This window comes from Lepidochelys kempii, chromosome 11, assembly GCF_965140265.1.
Source record: "Lepidochelys kempii isolate rLepKem1 chromosome 11, rLepKem1.hap2, whole genome shotgun sequence".
NCBI classification, from domain to species: Eukaryota; Metazoa; Chordata; order Testudines; family Cheloniidae; genus Lepidochelys; species Lepidochelys kempii.
Genome location: NC_133266.1, coordinates 62,778,525 through 62,795,079, shown reverse-complemented (window position 1 = coordinate 62,795,079; position 16,555 = coordinate 62,778,525). Strand labels below are relative to the sequence as shown.

The 16,555-nt window shown below is 44.6% G+C and overlaps 2 protein-coding genes across 4 annotated transcripts in view; one reads left to right on the top strand and one right to left on the bottom strand.

Annotated features, from left to right (window-relative positions):
* DYTN (dystrotelin) overlaps positions 1-1,806 on the top strand; it is a 61,048-nt gene extending 59,242 nt beyond the window's left edge. Inside the window, exon 15 of the mRNA XM_073306616.1 lies at positions 1,730-1,806. The gene's annotated coding sequence lies outside the window, so the exon portion shown is untranslated. The remainder of the gene's footprint in view (positions 1-1,729) is intronic.
* FAM237A (family with sequence similarity 237 member A) overlaps positions 1-11,367 on the bottom strand; it is a 39,618-nt gene extending 28,251 nt beyond the window's left edge. For 2 of the 3 annotated variants that reach the window (XR_012154373.1, XR_012154371.1), the window contains exon 1: positions 10,973-11,367. Coding sequence is in view for 1 of the 3 variants with exons in the window: in XM_073306615.1 (XP_073162716.1) it covers positions 2,479-2,627; positions 7,276-7,684 (558 nt within the window). In the remaining 2 variants the exon portion in view is untranslated. Of the gene's footprint in view, positions 1-1,694; positions 2,628-7,275; positions 7,698-10,972 lie in introns of those variants that run through there. The other variant, XM_073306615.1, reaches the window with a different exon arrangement.
* Positions 11,368-16,555: the final 5,188 nt, after the last annotated feature.

Here is a 16,555-nt window from a genome sequence, read left to right as displayed (position 1 = left end):
AACACCTAGCACCATGAGGCCCTAATACCAATTGGTACTGCAACTTAGTGCGAGAATGGTTCTGGCAACACCCCCGAGCAAGTACTGGGGACATACTAGTAGGCACAGCCTGAGACAGTTAAAGCTGGTGAAAGTTGCAAAATATTTGAAAATAAAGGTTCTGTCCCTGTGTTCATGCTCCTGTTGGGGTTGTTTCCCCAGATATTTTAGACACAAGCTTAACTTTAAGTACATATGTAGTCCCATTGAAGTCAATGGGTGAAATCCTGGCCATACAGAGACCAATGGGAGTTTTGTCATCGACTTTAATAGGTCCAGAATTTCCCCAAAGGGAATACGTGCATGCTTTAAGTCAACTATATGCTTATTTGTTTTTCTGGATTGGGGCAAAGTTCCTAGCACCTATCAGGACTGAGTCCATCAGTAAATGAGTTTTCTGGCAGATACATTTGTCAGAATAAAATATATTGCAGAATATTCAAGGAAAGTCACTTAAAATTTGTAACTTGAACAAATTTGTAACTTGAACTCTGAAACCGGACTCTAAGACGATGGCAACTCTGCGAGGTAGGGTGTGATGTCCCTACTTGCGTACACATACTCAGCCTAGCTCTCATTGAGATGGCATAGGTGTACATAGCAGCTTAGCTGCTATAGCACAGGTAGTGGCAGTGGAGTACACCAGTGGGTATGTACTTGACCCAGCTCAGCTGGGCCTTCGCTGCGGACACCCATGGCATTGTGGCTACGCTGCTATTTATATTCCTGCTAGCTTGCTGAGAGCTAGTATAAGTATGCGTACACAGGAAAATTGCACTCCCAGCTTGTCATGTAGATGTAGCTTAAGAGTTACATTCATTCAGCCAGGTAATAGAAACATGCCCTCTGACCTAGGCACCCACTAAAAACAGCCACAATTTTGAATATTAAATTCTTGCAATGAATGGCACATTTAATCAGTATCCTGAAGTCAACATATCATTCAATGCTCATAGTTTTGAATAATTCTTTAAACTGAATTATGTTAGTTTGAAGAAACTGTGATTTATCTGCAGACAATCTGCAAACAGAAAAAGCAGCAAAATTTGTCAAATATCCAGATTATGTCACACATAGCTAATGGAAACATTTCCATCAACAAAATATTTGTTATGTAATGACTCCCCCCTCCCACCCCCATCCCCCCCCAAAAAAGATGATGATTGTATGGGGGAAGTATTCACTTGGTTTAAATTTTCCAAATTTTTTTCCAATGGAAAACCAAAACAATTTTTCAGGGAGAGGGAAGGAATTGGTAATACGTTTGGGGTTTTTTGATTTTCACATTTTTTCTGAAAAAAATCTAGGAACGTTCCATGAAATTTGTTTTAACTTTTTGCAGAAAATATTTACTATTTTCCAACCAGCTCTAGTAATGAGTTACTCACCCTGTTCTACAATGTATCTATGAGCTCTCCATTCCTGATAAGAATTTGAGGCTCAAGCTGCATTGTGATCTGCAGGGGCCAAGTCAGCTGGGCTCTATACACGGGAAGCAGCCTGCCTGCCTGCCTGGGTCACAGTACAGCATTTAACTTTATTCTAGCATCCCTTTGATCTGCTGAGCCTTGGGAATTGAAAGGTAACCATGTACTGATTGAAACAGACACAGAAAGCATTTGTATGTGTGCTTTCTTTCAGAATATATTTGTTTCTTACTTTTGACTTTTATTTCATTTTGGTTTTTCAGGGCCAATCCTGCTCCCAGTGAAATCAATGGCAAAACACCTGTTGACTGCAGTGGAGCAGAATAAGGTGCTACCTGAGGGAAACAGCTGCCCTTGTACATCATCAAAATGAATATGCACGTGGGTGTTGTTTATGGACACTCTTCCTGGAAAATTAACTTTGAGAACATCTGTTCACTTAAGGTGTGGAGAATGTTTGGGTTTTATTAACCTATGAGAAAAAACTGGAAGCTTGAAGTTTGGAGGTCCTGGATTTTTTAACTCTTTACATTTTCTTTTTAAATAGAATGATGTTTTGGCTGCTGTTTGTGCTGTGTTATATGCATAAAAAATAGTTAAAACAGAGCAAGTACAGCTACTTGACTCCAATCCTGCAATTGAATCCATACAGGCAAAACTGTTGACTTCAGTGGAGTTCCGTGTTGGTTCCCTGCTCTGCCTGTATACGTCCAGTTGCATGACTGGGCAGTATTCTCCAGCATGCCCCCCAGACACAGTTTCAGTAGCTCATGCACATGATAAGGTGGCTAACACTTTATAAATCATGCAGTTTATTAAAGAGACTGAATTCATGGGCATCATTTAAAAAAAAAAGCCACAACAGGGCAAAAAGTCAAAGCTAACCCAAAGGTACAATGTTGATAGGTACAGACATTCCCCCTCCACCTAGAGCAGCTTTCCAAGGAAAATTAAAAACAAAAACCAAAAGGAAATTGTTTAAAAAATATCCACTGTACAGATAAACCTCAGACTAGACAAATTGTTTCCTCTTTATCCCTAGCCCCCCAATAATTCTTCGGAGTAATGCAGATCCACTCTTATGCACATGGATGCTTATTAAGTCTTCAATCAGCTCTTTCTTGTTCAGCACTCGTGTCTTCTGATTGTGAGCAAATGTCCCTAGAAATTAGGGAGGAAAAAAAAAAGAAAGGGACATGAAACCATGTCTGAGGAAATCAGGGTCAGCTTCCAAACAATGTAAAGCTGGCAGCCTATGTAGCTTTCATCCTCCATGTTTTGCCAGTCTGATATTTAAGATAAATGTTGTATCCAACTAATCAGAGCCAATCATTGGCATCAGATGAAGTCTTACAATGGGCAAAACTAAGCAAGTGTCTCTAGTTAGCAAATTACTTTGAAATCCAGAATAGGGTCCAAATTACATTATGGACCCTATCCTGGAACCTTAGTATGAGCCATACAAGACAATAATAGGTTTTCTCCTGGTAAGAAATGCAGAATCATAATCTTGTCTGTCGCTGTCAGTCACAATCAGAACCTGATCCAAATCCTGTCAAAGTCAATGGACTCTCAATGTCACTAGACTTCAGACCATTTCCATAGTGATCCTTTACCATTTAATTCACTGGGAATCTTGCTCTTTATTTGAATGACTGCAGGATGAGGCCCAAAAGCCAGCAAGCTGATTTGTTAAGTGTAGTTCTAGTCTGAAAAGTAGAACCCACCAAGTCAAAGCAGCCCCAGACCCTGGCATAACAGATGTAAAACCTGCAGTTATACCGCCACTGCTAAGATGACCAACCCCCCAGGGACCTACACATGCCTATCACAATGTGATGTACCTCATCCAGTGCACTAAATGCCCCACTAACAATGACACGGGTGAAACCAGACAATTACCATGCTCTCAACTGAATTCACACAGAAAAACAATAAAAGACAAAAACACTATCACCCATGGGCAAACACGTTTCACAAAACGACCACTCCATATCTGGCCTTTCAGTCCTCATCCTCAAAGAAAACATGCACAAGACCTTCAAAAACAAGTCTGGGAGCTTAAATTCATAACTTTGCTAGATGCTAAAAGTCATGGTCTAAATAAAGACACTTGCAACAATCTGTAACCCACTAACCCCCTGTTTTTTGTCCTATGAGTGTGAAGGTATTAATGGACCACCTCACCTTGAATGGTCACTTAGAATATGTGTTAACTATTTATGTTAAACAATCTGTTGTACCTTGTATTTAGCTGTGACACTGAGTACATATCCCATACCTGAAGAAGAAATTGAACCAAAAGAAATTGGTCCAATAGAAGATATTATCTCACCTACCTTGTCTCTCTAGGTAAAAATAGCAACAGACCTGCTCCCTATGTTTATTACAATCATCACTGCTTATTTTAGGGACATAAGTAAGCTTTTACTGCATTTCACTCCTGTTAGCCCTGCAGAGCCACACAGCTAAGAGAGAACAAGCTTGATTATTTTCCTTCTCTTGTGCACAGTCAGCAGGATTGCATGCTAAAAATCTAATTACAGGTTAATTAGTTACACCTGTACAAACTCACTGTGGGAGTTGCACAGGTGGATAGTGGAGGTAGAATCTGACCTCATGCAATAGTGTGAGAAAGAAAGAAAGCCAGTGCATGTTGAATTTGTAGGGCTATGAAAGGCCATCTCTGGACTTGTGAATGAAGCATGTTTGCCTTGGAACTTTGGAGACAGAATAAGCACCTCATTTGAGAGTATTCCTTTTACAGAGTATTCCTGGTGAAAGCAGAGGCAAATTAAGTGAAAACCTGAAGGGAGCCCTGAGGGCTGATTCTGCTGGACATTTCATGGTCTGATTTTTACAGGGCTTGTAAAATAGTTCCCTATAATATAGGGTTGTGAGTTCAATCCTTGAGGGGGCCATTTAGGGATCTGGGGCAAAAATTGGGGATTGGTCCTGCTTTGAGCAGGGAGTTGGACTAGATGACCTCCTGAGGTTCCTTCCAACCCTGATAGTCTATGATTCTATGATCATACCATATCAGATATGCTATGTGAAACCCTTACCAACAAGCCACTCTGGTTTCATGGGGGAGGAGAGAAAAATGTGAGAGTTGGTGTGATTTCAGTAGTTAGGCAATGTAAAAAACAGTGTTTGTTTGAAGGACTCTTAAGGGATTCAGCTTAAAGCTTAATTAATAATTCCTTAAAGGCAAGCAATATGCTAAAGTTGAAGCTTGGTCAACTAGTACTTCAGTGGGTATGAATTATTTATCATATCATTTGGTATATTTGATGTGGAAAGTGATGGCTTTTTTTCTGTGACTGATATTGAACTTTAAGGTGCTTATTAAAAAGCACCTTTTAGACTGACTCTACCCTGAGGATTCACCATCAGGAGGCCGTATGGCATAGCAAACAGGACATGGAAATGTGATTTGGGTACCTGAGTGTTAAGCTTAGTTCTGTCACTGACGTGTGACATGACCCTCGGCAAGACACTCAACCTTTCTGCACCTAAGTTTCCCTATCTGTGAAATACAGATAATGTTTTCTCCACTTTGACATGTATAAGAGAACAGTGCTAAGTGGAGCTATATATTTCTACAGCTCTTACAAGAGCTTTAGTTAGTCCTTCATTGCATAAAAGCCCACTCTCTAGTATTTGCTACTAATGATAAACAGATATGTTGATATAATTAGTGAAACTGATGAGACTTACCTTTTGGTACCAAAATCAGATGTGTTGATAATTCCTAGCTCTCTTGACCCCTACACCTCAAGGCATGTTATTAAGGAGGTAGCATTAGTCCCATTTTCTAGCTGGGGAAACTGAGGCACTGTGAAGTGACTTATCCAAGGTCACACAGCAGATTCATGGCAGAACTGGGACTAGAACTCAGGTCTGCTGCCTTCCAGCCTACTTTCTCTAGCCAGTGCAGAGCTGAGCTGCATTGATTCAGGGTTTTGCCTAGTTTGACTAATGCCACTATAGTGGGGTATCCGTCAGTTTGGATGAGCTATTACCAGCAGGAGAGTGAGTTTGTGTGTGTATGGGTGGGGGGGGGGGGTGAGAAAACCTGGATTTGTGCAGGAAATGGCCCAACTTGATTATCATGCACATTGTGTAAAGAGTTGTCACTTTGGATGGGCTATCACCAGCAGGAGAGTGAATTTGTGTGTGGGGGGATGGAGGGTGAGAAAACCTGGATTTGTGCTGGAAATGGCCCAACTTGATGATCACTTTAGATAAGCTATTACCAGCAGGACAGTGGGGTGGGAGGAGGTATTGTTTCATATTCTCTGTGTGTATATAAAGTCTGCTGCAGTTTCCACGGTATGCATCCGATGAAGTGAGCTGTAGCTCACGAAAGCTCATGCTCAAATAAATTGGTTAGTCTCTAAGGTGCCACAAGTACTCCTTTTTCTTTTTGCGAATACAGACTAACATGGCTGTTACTCTGAAACCTAAATATTACTGTGACTAAGGCTCGGAGGCTGCTTCAGATATTACATATTGTTGTATGTTAGGTTTAAACAGTGTAAGCCATCATTAAATATTTTCAAAAGGTAAGACCAGGACCATTTCAGTTTGTAGCAACTGAGTCTGAAAAGATACAATAGAAGTATGAAGGGAGAAACTTGGAATATTGTTTTATATTCAAAGTAACCCACTGAAAGTTGCCTTGGCTCTCCCATCTAGACCCAGAATTGGTCCATGAAATCATTCAAATGCTAATAGTTCAGCTCAAACTAAAGAATCAGGCTTGCACAATTTGTTATGCTTAAGAAGTGGCAATTCAATTCCTCATATCATTTGCAGAGAGCAATCTCCTTCTAGCAGTTGACTTTTGGTTTCACTGACTAAGCAAGGCAGATATGAACAATCTGGTTTTAAGATGCTACAAGACCTTGGATGAGAGCTTAGATAGTTCTACAACAACAAAAATTAGGCTGTCACTGTAGCAGTCTGACCACTACTAGCTGACCATTACAGCATTAAGAAATTAGATGGACTGATTACAACTCACAAAACAGAATAGAAGTAAGAACAGAAGTAAAATATCCCTCCTTTTTTAAGAGTGTGCGTGCACTGGACTGTGTCTAAAAATCTCTTCATCCTACCTAGTGTCATGATGTATGGTATCAGTCTTAAGCAGAAAGTATGTATTTTAAAAGAATCTGTGCACACTAACAGCCTCTACACAGCCTGATTCCCAGCTTTACCTGCATGATCTACCAGTAACCAGACCCTGGCTGCAACTTGGAGACAGCTAGTGGCTGAAAACTTTACTCACAGTATATTAATTCATTGTGCTCATGTTTAGTATCATACTCCACAATGGTTCCAGTTGGACTGCTCAAGGAGTAGGATACTACTGCATATGAGTAAGACTGGCCTAGACCACGCATTACCCAGTAACACTGTTAATGAGGCAGTATATCTTCATGTGTTTGGTTACTAATCTATCTTCCCTACCTGTACCCATACATGTTTCAAGTGGTTCACTTCTACCTCCTCTTATGATCCCTGAGGGAAAAGTCAATCATATATGGGCCTGATCTGCAGCTGTTTCTCAGGCAAAACTCCCATTCAGAAGTTTTTGAGCATGATTAAGCTTCTTTATTGAACATATTAATCTTTGACTTGTACAGCACCAAGCACTCAGTTGTTTTAATGCTAATCGTACTCTTGCTTGGTTCTCATTCTCCAATTTAAACTTGTTTCTCTACTGGTGTCTGATTTTTATGTACACTACTGCTGTTTCTCCACCACAAGGTGTACATGTATTGGATAGAGAAGTAATAACCTTGCTTTCTCTCTGTGAGCTGAGAATGCAGAGCTATGATTTTCTGTTCAGCCTCTGCCAGTTGCCTCCTCCCTAGGCCATGGGTTCTGGAGAGCACACAGTCTACATAGATATCCCAGAAGAGCTGAGCCAGGTCCCAGAACAGAGCCCCATGCTTCAAGTTCTCTGATGACTTCAGGAAGATCATAAAGTCCCAAAAACCATTGACAGACTCAGAAATATGTGGCTTCCTCATCTCCAGCAAGGCAGCTGTGGAGAACGCCCAGCACTGGGGATCAGCTCGGCCAAGGGCCAGTGGATCATTTTGGCTCTGGCAGAAGAAAGGAGTCACACAAAACACTCCCATGATTAACAGACAGAAGATAAGTCTCACATTGGAGTGAATTCTTCCTCTGTTCCCAGGATCCATTGTGTCACTGAAACTTCACAAAAACAAAAGCAATTGAAAAATCATCTAACCTTCATATGTTGCTGGGCTAAATGAAGAAATGGGATGGGTGAAATCAAATCCTACAGCCTGTGTTATACAGAGGGTTGGCCTAGATGATAGCATTGGTCCCTTCTGGCCTTAAGCCTGGTGTGTACTTTATTTGTTTGTTCAATTCCATTACATTGATATAAACATCCAAGTTTATTACCCAAAGGCTAAATCCGCTAAACTCATTCAAGATTTCTTCTTATCTAAAACAGCAGTTTGTCCCCTGATGTAAATTGGCCAAGAACATCCCCTTCAATAGGACTATTTTACATAGTATATTTCTTTCAGAACATTTCCAAAATAATGTATAACTGTGTGTATCTATTAATTTTGGAAAGGCTCTGAAATGAAGTGTGCACGTCATATTAAATACACACCCTTGTAACAGATGACTCAGTGACACTTTCCTGTTGAGCTAGAATCATGAAATTTACTTGTTTACTTGGTACTTGTTTATAGGCTACAAAGAGAAAATATCTGAAATCTGACCTTCCCATTAGCTGTCACCACAAGATCACCACTCTAGTGAATTTTATCCACTAAATGCTCTTGCTCCTGTATTAGGGGATAACAGTGTACCAAAAAGAAAAATCCTTAACTTCTACTGTGAGTTGATCATGCTGCTAGAGGTCAACATTTCTATCTCAGACTTTGGCCATGAAATAGTCCATAAATGTTTTTTTGGATGGGTGACCAAAGCTGCCTTTCCAAGTATTGCAGCTAATTATGTCACTTGCCCAGATTCCTGTAGGGAACAATTGGATATTTTACCTCAGGGAGCCAAAGCTAACTTCTGAAACTATATCTAGGTACAGCATAGCTTTGTATAGCTAGGCCTCTTCCATGCCTTTGAGGGCACAGAGGGTCCCTGGGCAATATAAACAGTGCTGTTCTGCTGTGCAAGGGGAATGGATGGAATCAGGACTGGTCATGCAAGGGGATATACACTCCCTGCCTAGCATGCAGCTTTAGCATCAGCAGGGTGCAGGGCAAGAACACCTGCCTCCATTGGAGGGAGCCTGCTAAGGACCTTTTAGGAGAAGTTCCATGTCTTGGGAGTAAGATTCCTCCCCAACATTCAGCCCTGCTACTTGGTTTGGGTACAGGAGGATGTGGGGCGGAGAGGAGAAGGGGTATTTACACCCTAATGAGACTTAACATTTTAGAGATTTACAGCAATTTATAAAGTGAATTAGGTGCCCATAAAAAACTCTAGCTTGACAACCCTGGATCTGAAGTCCTACATTTTATCAACAGAAAAAGGGCAACACAAGCTTTCCCACACTGCCATACAGCTGTAAGAAACCCTGCCCTCAATGAAGTGCCAGGCCAACTCACACCACAGTGACGGTAGTTTTATGAAGTTGATACCTCTTTGGTCACTACCACCCTGGGCTAATTTTAATTGGTGACTTAGAGGCAAAAGGCTTTAATCTATTCCCAAAAGCCAGACCCATCCAGATGATGGATGTAAAACTAAGAGATATGAGTCTTAGCAGCTTCATTTGTTTGGAAAAAAAGGGTGAATATTTTTACAAGTTTTCAGAAATGTTCATGGAAAATTTCAACCAGCTCTAAAAATAACTGGAGGAAAATTCCCTGAAGTGGAGTCTTTACATGGAGTTCTGATTACCCTCCACCCAAAACATGCTGTTTGCAACCTCTAGGACTTTCTTTCAAATTCTTCCATTATTTTTAAATTTAGAAAACTTTTAGGAAGAGAAAGTGATTTTTGCTATATATTTCAGCCTATTAACTTATAGCATCCATATCATATGGTTCAGATAGAAGGATCACAGTTCTTTTATCAGCCTAGACACTGAACATAACAAATACACTTAATAAAATCTCATAAAATGAAAATATTTAGAAAACAATCCCTAGTGATGACAGGGAAATATTTACCAAATACTCTCTTGACAAAGTCTGCTGGTAGGTACGTCTCATTGAGGAGCTAGATGCTTTCATCAGGAGAAGATGCCCTCTTCCAAAATGGAAAGATTTGGGGCCAAATGTTATAGTAGCATAAATCCCCATAGCTATTGCAGCTTAACTGGAGTTAAACTGCCTGTCATAGAATATCAGGGTTGGAAGGAACCTCAGGAAGTCATCTAGTCCAACCCCCTGCTCAAAGCAGGAAATCCCCTGTTCAAAGCTGTCCCCAGAGTAAGTGCTCTTTTGGCCCTTTGGCGTTAAAGATATATATGAGGTGATCTCTTGTTCTGGCTTCTATCCAGAGTATGCATTTACTTGTCCTGAAGTAGCACCCAGAGGCCCCAATGAGGGATTGGGGGCCCATTGTGCTAGGTGCTGTACACCATATATTGAAGAAGGTCTTTGCCTCAAGAGCACTCTGCCTTCTCCATAAACAGTAAAGGGGTTGAGTATTGACTTGTCAGCCAAGTAACACGAGTTATATGCAAGTTGAGTAGTGGAGACTGCAATTTCTCATTGGTGTGTTTATTTTCCCATGAATGGTCAAACAGTTGCTCAAACGGTTCCTACCGACCTATACAGTAAAGATGTCGGGCCAGCAGTGGTGGCGGTCTCCATTGCAGTCGCCTTTTGTAAAAGTTCAATATTTGAAGACCCCCAGCGCCCGAGGTCAATAAATCTAAAGACCAGTCTGCACCGGCCCCCGGGGTGGCGATGGGACAAACACCCAGCTCCGGAGCGTCGCGAGCCGCAGGTGGCGGGGCGGGGCGCGGAGCGGGGCGCGCACGGGGGCGCCCCGCGCGTGTCCCCTTTACCACAACGCCGAGCACGAGAACAGCAGGGGCGCTCTGAGAGCGGGCCACGGGCAGCCGTCCCGCCCCGGGGCAACGAGTTGCTTCCGCGGCAGGATTTGTCCCACATTTCCCGTCCCCCGGGGGGGGGCGGTAAAGCTGTGAACAGCAGCCCCCTGTCCTGGCGGAGCTCTCGGTGCCGCGCCTTTGCGGGGCTGCCCGTCCCACACCGGGGGAGCCCGGGGGCCGCTCGCCGGGCTTCCAGGCGTGTTTGCAGCCGCGGCACCGCCCCGCAGCGCCGAGCTGGAGGGGAGGCGTGAGGGCAGCCCCGCGCCTCCCCCAGCCCCGCTCGCCTCCAGCGGGGAACGCCCCGGAGCCCGGCGCCCGCAGCGCCCCGGGGCTCCCGTCCCCTCCGGCGCGCGCCGCCCGAGCTCAGCCCGGCCCGGCCGGGCGCTGTCCGGGGTGCTGGAGCCTGTCCCGAGCCCCGCCTTACCTCCGCCAGCTGCCGCGTCCGACTCCCGCCCGGTGGCCCCCGGCTCCCGTCGCTGCCCGGGCTTGTGGCGGCTCCCGCCGCTCCTTAAGAAGCGGGGCGCGCGGTCCCTCTAGGTTACGTCAAGGCTCCTGGGTGAAGCCCCCACCCATTCCGAGACAGGCTCCGGTCAGCTGCTGCTTCGGACCCCCTCCCCCTCCGCGGCCTCCCAGCCGCCCCCGCCGCCGCCGCGGGACTCGCGCCACACCGGCGGCCCCTCAGAACTCCCGCCCCGCGCCGGCGGGGGGTGGGGGAGGGGCAGGCTCGCGGCCCGCGCCGCGCCTGAGGGAAGGGAACCCCCGCGGCTCCGGCGCCGATGGAGTCCGGCTGGTCCCCGCACTAGCCCCGCGGGCCACCGCTCGGTGCGTGGCCGAGCCCCACGCCTGGTAGGGTGGGGGAGTGAGAGAGAGAGAGCGGGCTAGGCCCCGAGTGGGGGGACTTATTTTGAACACTGGTAAAGGATTATTTTTTTCTTTAAAGTTTTCCCGCCCCTGCTTCCCCCCCCCCCCCCCCCCAGGGTTTTGGAAGGTCCTGGCGAAGCACCTGAGCTGAGGTGGTTCTGTGACCTGACCTCCATTCTCAGCCCCTGGATAATGACCTAGTTCTGAGCAGTGAAGGGCGGGAAGAGAAGGCCCACCCTTGGAAGGGGCAAAAACAAAGGCTGCCTGAAGATAAAATGGAAAAACCATTTGGCAGAATTGGAGCTATGTTTGACTTCACCAGGAGAACTCTTGTTCTGCAGCGGAGAACATGAGGTCGGAGTGAAGTGTCAAATGACTAGTATGTACTGTACTTAGATAGATCTCTAGGGACCAGATCCCTCCGATGGTGTAAATTGGCCTACATCCATTGAGCTATGCTGAGTTGGCCGCCACAACAAAGAAATCAAGAAGCCCATTTGTATTCAGTAGCCCAGTTGTCAGATAAAAGTGAGTAACATATCCTGCCTTGTCCAGCATGGTTGGTGCATTATGTTTGCACTAGAAGAAACCATTTAGGCAAAATATCTGAGAAACTGCTAAATAAGTGTTTTGAACCCATAAATATGACCACACTAAGTCAGCAAGTTTTTCCTTCCTGTTAGTTTCTCAGCTTGTGCAAATCTGCATAGTTCCCCTGAAGTCAATGGAAGTGCATAAGTTTACACCAATTGAGAAACTATCCCATTCCAGAGACTTTGTCCTGGCCCACTACACATCCTTCAGCTGCTGCTGCTTTGCACTTGGAGAGTGCAATCATCTCTTTTTGTTATAATCTTGTTTCAGACAGATCCTCACCAGATATAAATCAACACCACTCAGTTGAAGTCACAACAGCCATCACACCAGCTCATGTAAGCTGAAGAACTGACTCTAAATGCTCATCTTCGAGTTACTAGTTTTGGGGGAATTCTGCACCAAAAAATTAAAATTTCTGTGCACAATATTTTAAAGTTCTGCAAAATTCAACATATTTTGTCAAATTAACACAATATAATCATGCCAAATTCAATTATTTTGGTAATTTATTTAAAAATACCTGTCAGCAACTATGTCTGTATCAATACAGACAACAACAAAAAAAGATTCAGGAAATGTTTTTGTTTGTTTGTTTGTTTTACAAAAGTTGCTTACTAGGCATATTCATACAAACTTTGAGTAATTAATTTAAACCAGGTTTCAGAGTAGCAGCCGTGTTAGTCTGTATTCACAAAAAGAAAAGGAGTACTAGTGGCACCTTAGAGACTAACCAATTTATTTGAGCATAAGCTTTTGTGAGCTACAGCTCACTTCATCGGATGCATCAAATAAATTGGTTAGTCTCTAAGGTGCCACTAGTACTCCTTTTCTTTTTAATTTAAACCAGTGGCTCTCAAACTTCCCAGACTACTATACACTCCGTTCAGGGTCTGATTTGTCTTGCGTATTCCCAAGTTCCATCTCACTTCAACTACCTGCTTACAAAATCAGACATAAAAATAGTGTTCTGTGACACTTCTGTATTACTCAAAAATTGGTTACTTATTTTTACTATAGAACTATAAATCAATCGGAATATATATATATATATAGTACTTACATTTCAATGTATAGTATATAGAGCAGTTGTATGAAATTTTAGTTTGTACTGACTTCATGAATGCTTTTTATGTAGCTTATTGTAAAACTAGGCAAGTATCTAGATGAGTTGATGTACTCCAAGGAAGACCTCTGCATACCTCCAGGGGTACGTGTACCCTTGGTTGAGAATCACTGATTTAAACTACAATACAAAACTGTATTTCCTGCACCCCGCAGAAGCAGTGCAAAGGCTTGTGGGAATCAGGGGTAACAGAGGAGTTAAGGAAGAGGAAAAGAGCCTGGGAATGAACATGGAGGGTTGCTGGGTGTGGGTGGGAGAAGTATGGAACAGGTGTTTTAGGGGTGGGGAATTATTGGGAAGCTTCCCCCATGCAGACCCTGGCTGACCCTTAGCCTCTCCCATTCAGTCAGGCACATTTGCCCCATTCCCCCTACAGCCCCCTCCCCTTCATCCCCATGTGACCCTGCAGCCCCACTCCCATTCAGCCTCCATCCCAGTCTATCCCCCCACTAGCCCTTCTGAACCCCAGTTTGTGATCCCCCCAGCAGCCCCATGTGCCCCACTCTGTCTGTTATCCCCCACCCCCCCATATGTGCCTCCGCACTGTGAGGAATGCATCTCCTCTTCCTTCCTTCTGCTGTAGCCCACTGCTGTGGCCCCTGAGCTGGCTTCGCTCTGTTCTGGCACCACAGCGACCCCTAGTGGGTGAAATATGTAACTGCAATGCCTCTCTCTAAAATACATTCTGACTGAGAAAAAGAATCTGCAAGGGGACACAAATTCTGCAGTGACGCAGAATTCCCCCAGAAGTCAATTATTACACATTCTGCTTGTCACATCTCCCAGCATACCAAGTAGTTTTTGTTTTTTTTAAATTCTATTCTGTCTGAGATGTGTCCAAAACATGCTACATGGTCATTCTTTTATATTGTGAAGGAACAAAGTGGATACATTTCATGCATCCCTTTTATAAGTAACAGTATCTAAATAGATCTCAGATTATTATATCCTGTCTGATCGACACACACATATTGCAGGATTTCTTTGGCACATGGATGCGTATGTTGTACATCCAGATATATGGAATTCTTACTGAATTCAAAATATTCATTGTATATGTTGTGACACAGGGTTTGAGCCCTGTGTGGTGCTCAGCAATCTCCACTGCTATAGGTTTTAATAGGAGCTGAGTAGACTCTGCACTTTGCAAGATGCACTCAGCATGGCAGGATAAAACCAATTTTGCCCAGGAAATTTCTATTTCCCCCTTCCCTCAATCAAGGTTTCCTCCTTTTCTCTACCTCATCTCCTTCCCTCCCTTCTCGAATTTGGTGCATGATCAGAGACAATCACTGGGCATATTTTTGATTAAAGGCAGTTCTCTAAATCTTGGTTCTTAGATTAGACTGGGGCTGATTCCAGGAGTGGCATACATAGGCTGTAAAGGAACTGCAATAGGCTGGGGTGGGGAAGCATTTGTCCAGTACAGGAGCAGCATAAGACAACAAAAAGCAGCCCTATTCTGTCTCCCCTCTCAAGCCCTGGTATAGGGAGTGTGTTGGTGGTAGGACTGGCAGTGAGAGGGGGTGGATTAAGGAAGGAAGGAGGCATGCCCATAGAATGTAGCAATGGCATTGCTGGGATTCTGGGCTGTGGTGCAGCCCATGGGCAACTGTGAAAAGGATGCCAGTCCCAGGGGCTGCTCTAACTTACACCAGGTCCCTTTTCAGAGCCAGAATCCTGATGGCACTAAAATGACCTTTGCTTCTCACTCCCAACCCCCACACTGCAGCACTTTTGCTATGTCTCTCCAGAGCTGCAGCAGGGACTGTGCCCCATTCTATCGAAGCCAGAGGAGTTCTGAAGGTTAGAAGTGAAAGTAAAAATCTCTCGTAAATTGATAGACTAGGAGAGATTCAATTTAATATGAAGTCTTCACAGATTTGTTCAATAAGCAAGTTTGTTTGCTGTCTTTCAGTGGAGTGTTGGCTCAAGTATAATGGTAGTTTCATACCGATAGAAAATAATCTTCCAGATTTGAGGATGGCTAACCAGGGGATCTGATGGAAATAAGTCAGTCAATGCTCAGAGAGAGAGAGAGAGAGAATAAGTGTTACAACTAAGGCCTTGTCTACACTGGCAAGTTTTTCTGCAGTAAAGCAGTTTTCTCTGGTGTAAAACTGCGCAGTTGCATTGCTGTTAAAAAACACACCCCAACGAGAGGTGTACAGCTTTCTGCGCTGGAGCTACAGCGCCCTGGTGCCAGTGTAGACACCCTGGTCAATTACAGTACTGTGATTGGCTGCTGGGAGGTGTCCCACAATGCCTGGTCTCACCTCTCTGGTCTTTGGTTTGAACTCTACTGCCCTGCCCTCAGATGACCAACCATGAGCCCAACCCCTTAAATTCCTTGGGAATTTTGGAAGTCCCCTTCCTGTTTGCTCAGTGATGTGTGCAGTAATCTCAGTGCATCTTTTCAGGTGATCATGCCTGCTCCACGCACCAGGTGATCCCCCGCTTGAAGCAATGTTGAGCTGCTGGATCTCATCAGCATTTGGGGAGAGGAGGCTGTCCAGTCCCAGCTGTACTCCAGCCATAGGAATTGTGATACCTATGGACAGATTTCACTATGCATGACAGAAAGGGGCCTTGACTGGGACACACTGCAGTGCAAGGTCAAAGTGAAGGAGTTGCGGAACGCCTACCACAAGGCACGGAAGGCTAACTGCTGCTCCAGTGCTGTGCCCATGAGCTGTCGATTCTACAAAGAACTGGACGTGATATTCGGTGGTGACCCCGCCTCCACTGTGAAGGCCACTGTGCATACTTCAGTGGCTCACATACCAGTCGAGAGTGGACCAAGCCAGGAAGAAATCTTGGACAAGGATGTGGAGGGGGACCCAGAGGCAGAGGATGACTCGGAGGTCAGAGACGCAGGCAGCCAGGCGCTCTTCTCTACCCCAGAGGAGTCTAGCCGGTCACAGCCATCAGAGCTTGGCAAAGGGCATACAGGAAAGGAGGCCCCAGTAAGTGGTTTTGATTTTGGGAATCGCTGAAGTGAGTTGCTGGGGGCAGGAAGGTTGCAGAAAGCAGGCTTATGTCTGTATGATTCGCGTATCACCACATGCCTAGTCTGAGCAGCAGATCACAGTGTTGATTGACTCCCTCACTTCATGGGAATCTGCCGCAGAGATCGCCATGTAATTCTCATGGAGATACTGGGCAATCTGCTGCCGCAGAGCTGCTTTGTGTCTTACCCGACTTCCCCACTCCAAACTGGTTAGTAACCGATCGGTAGAAGTCTGGAGTAGCCAGCTTCCACAGTGAAATTGCCATGCGCTTCTCCAATTCTTGTGTCCTTGCACCACAGGGCTGGGGCGAGCTCATCACACAGTCCCATGAATGTGGCTTTCCTCATCCCAAAGTTCTGCAGCCACTGCTCATCATCCCAGAGGTGCATGATTATGTGATCCTACCACTCAGTGC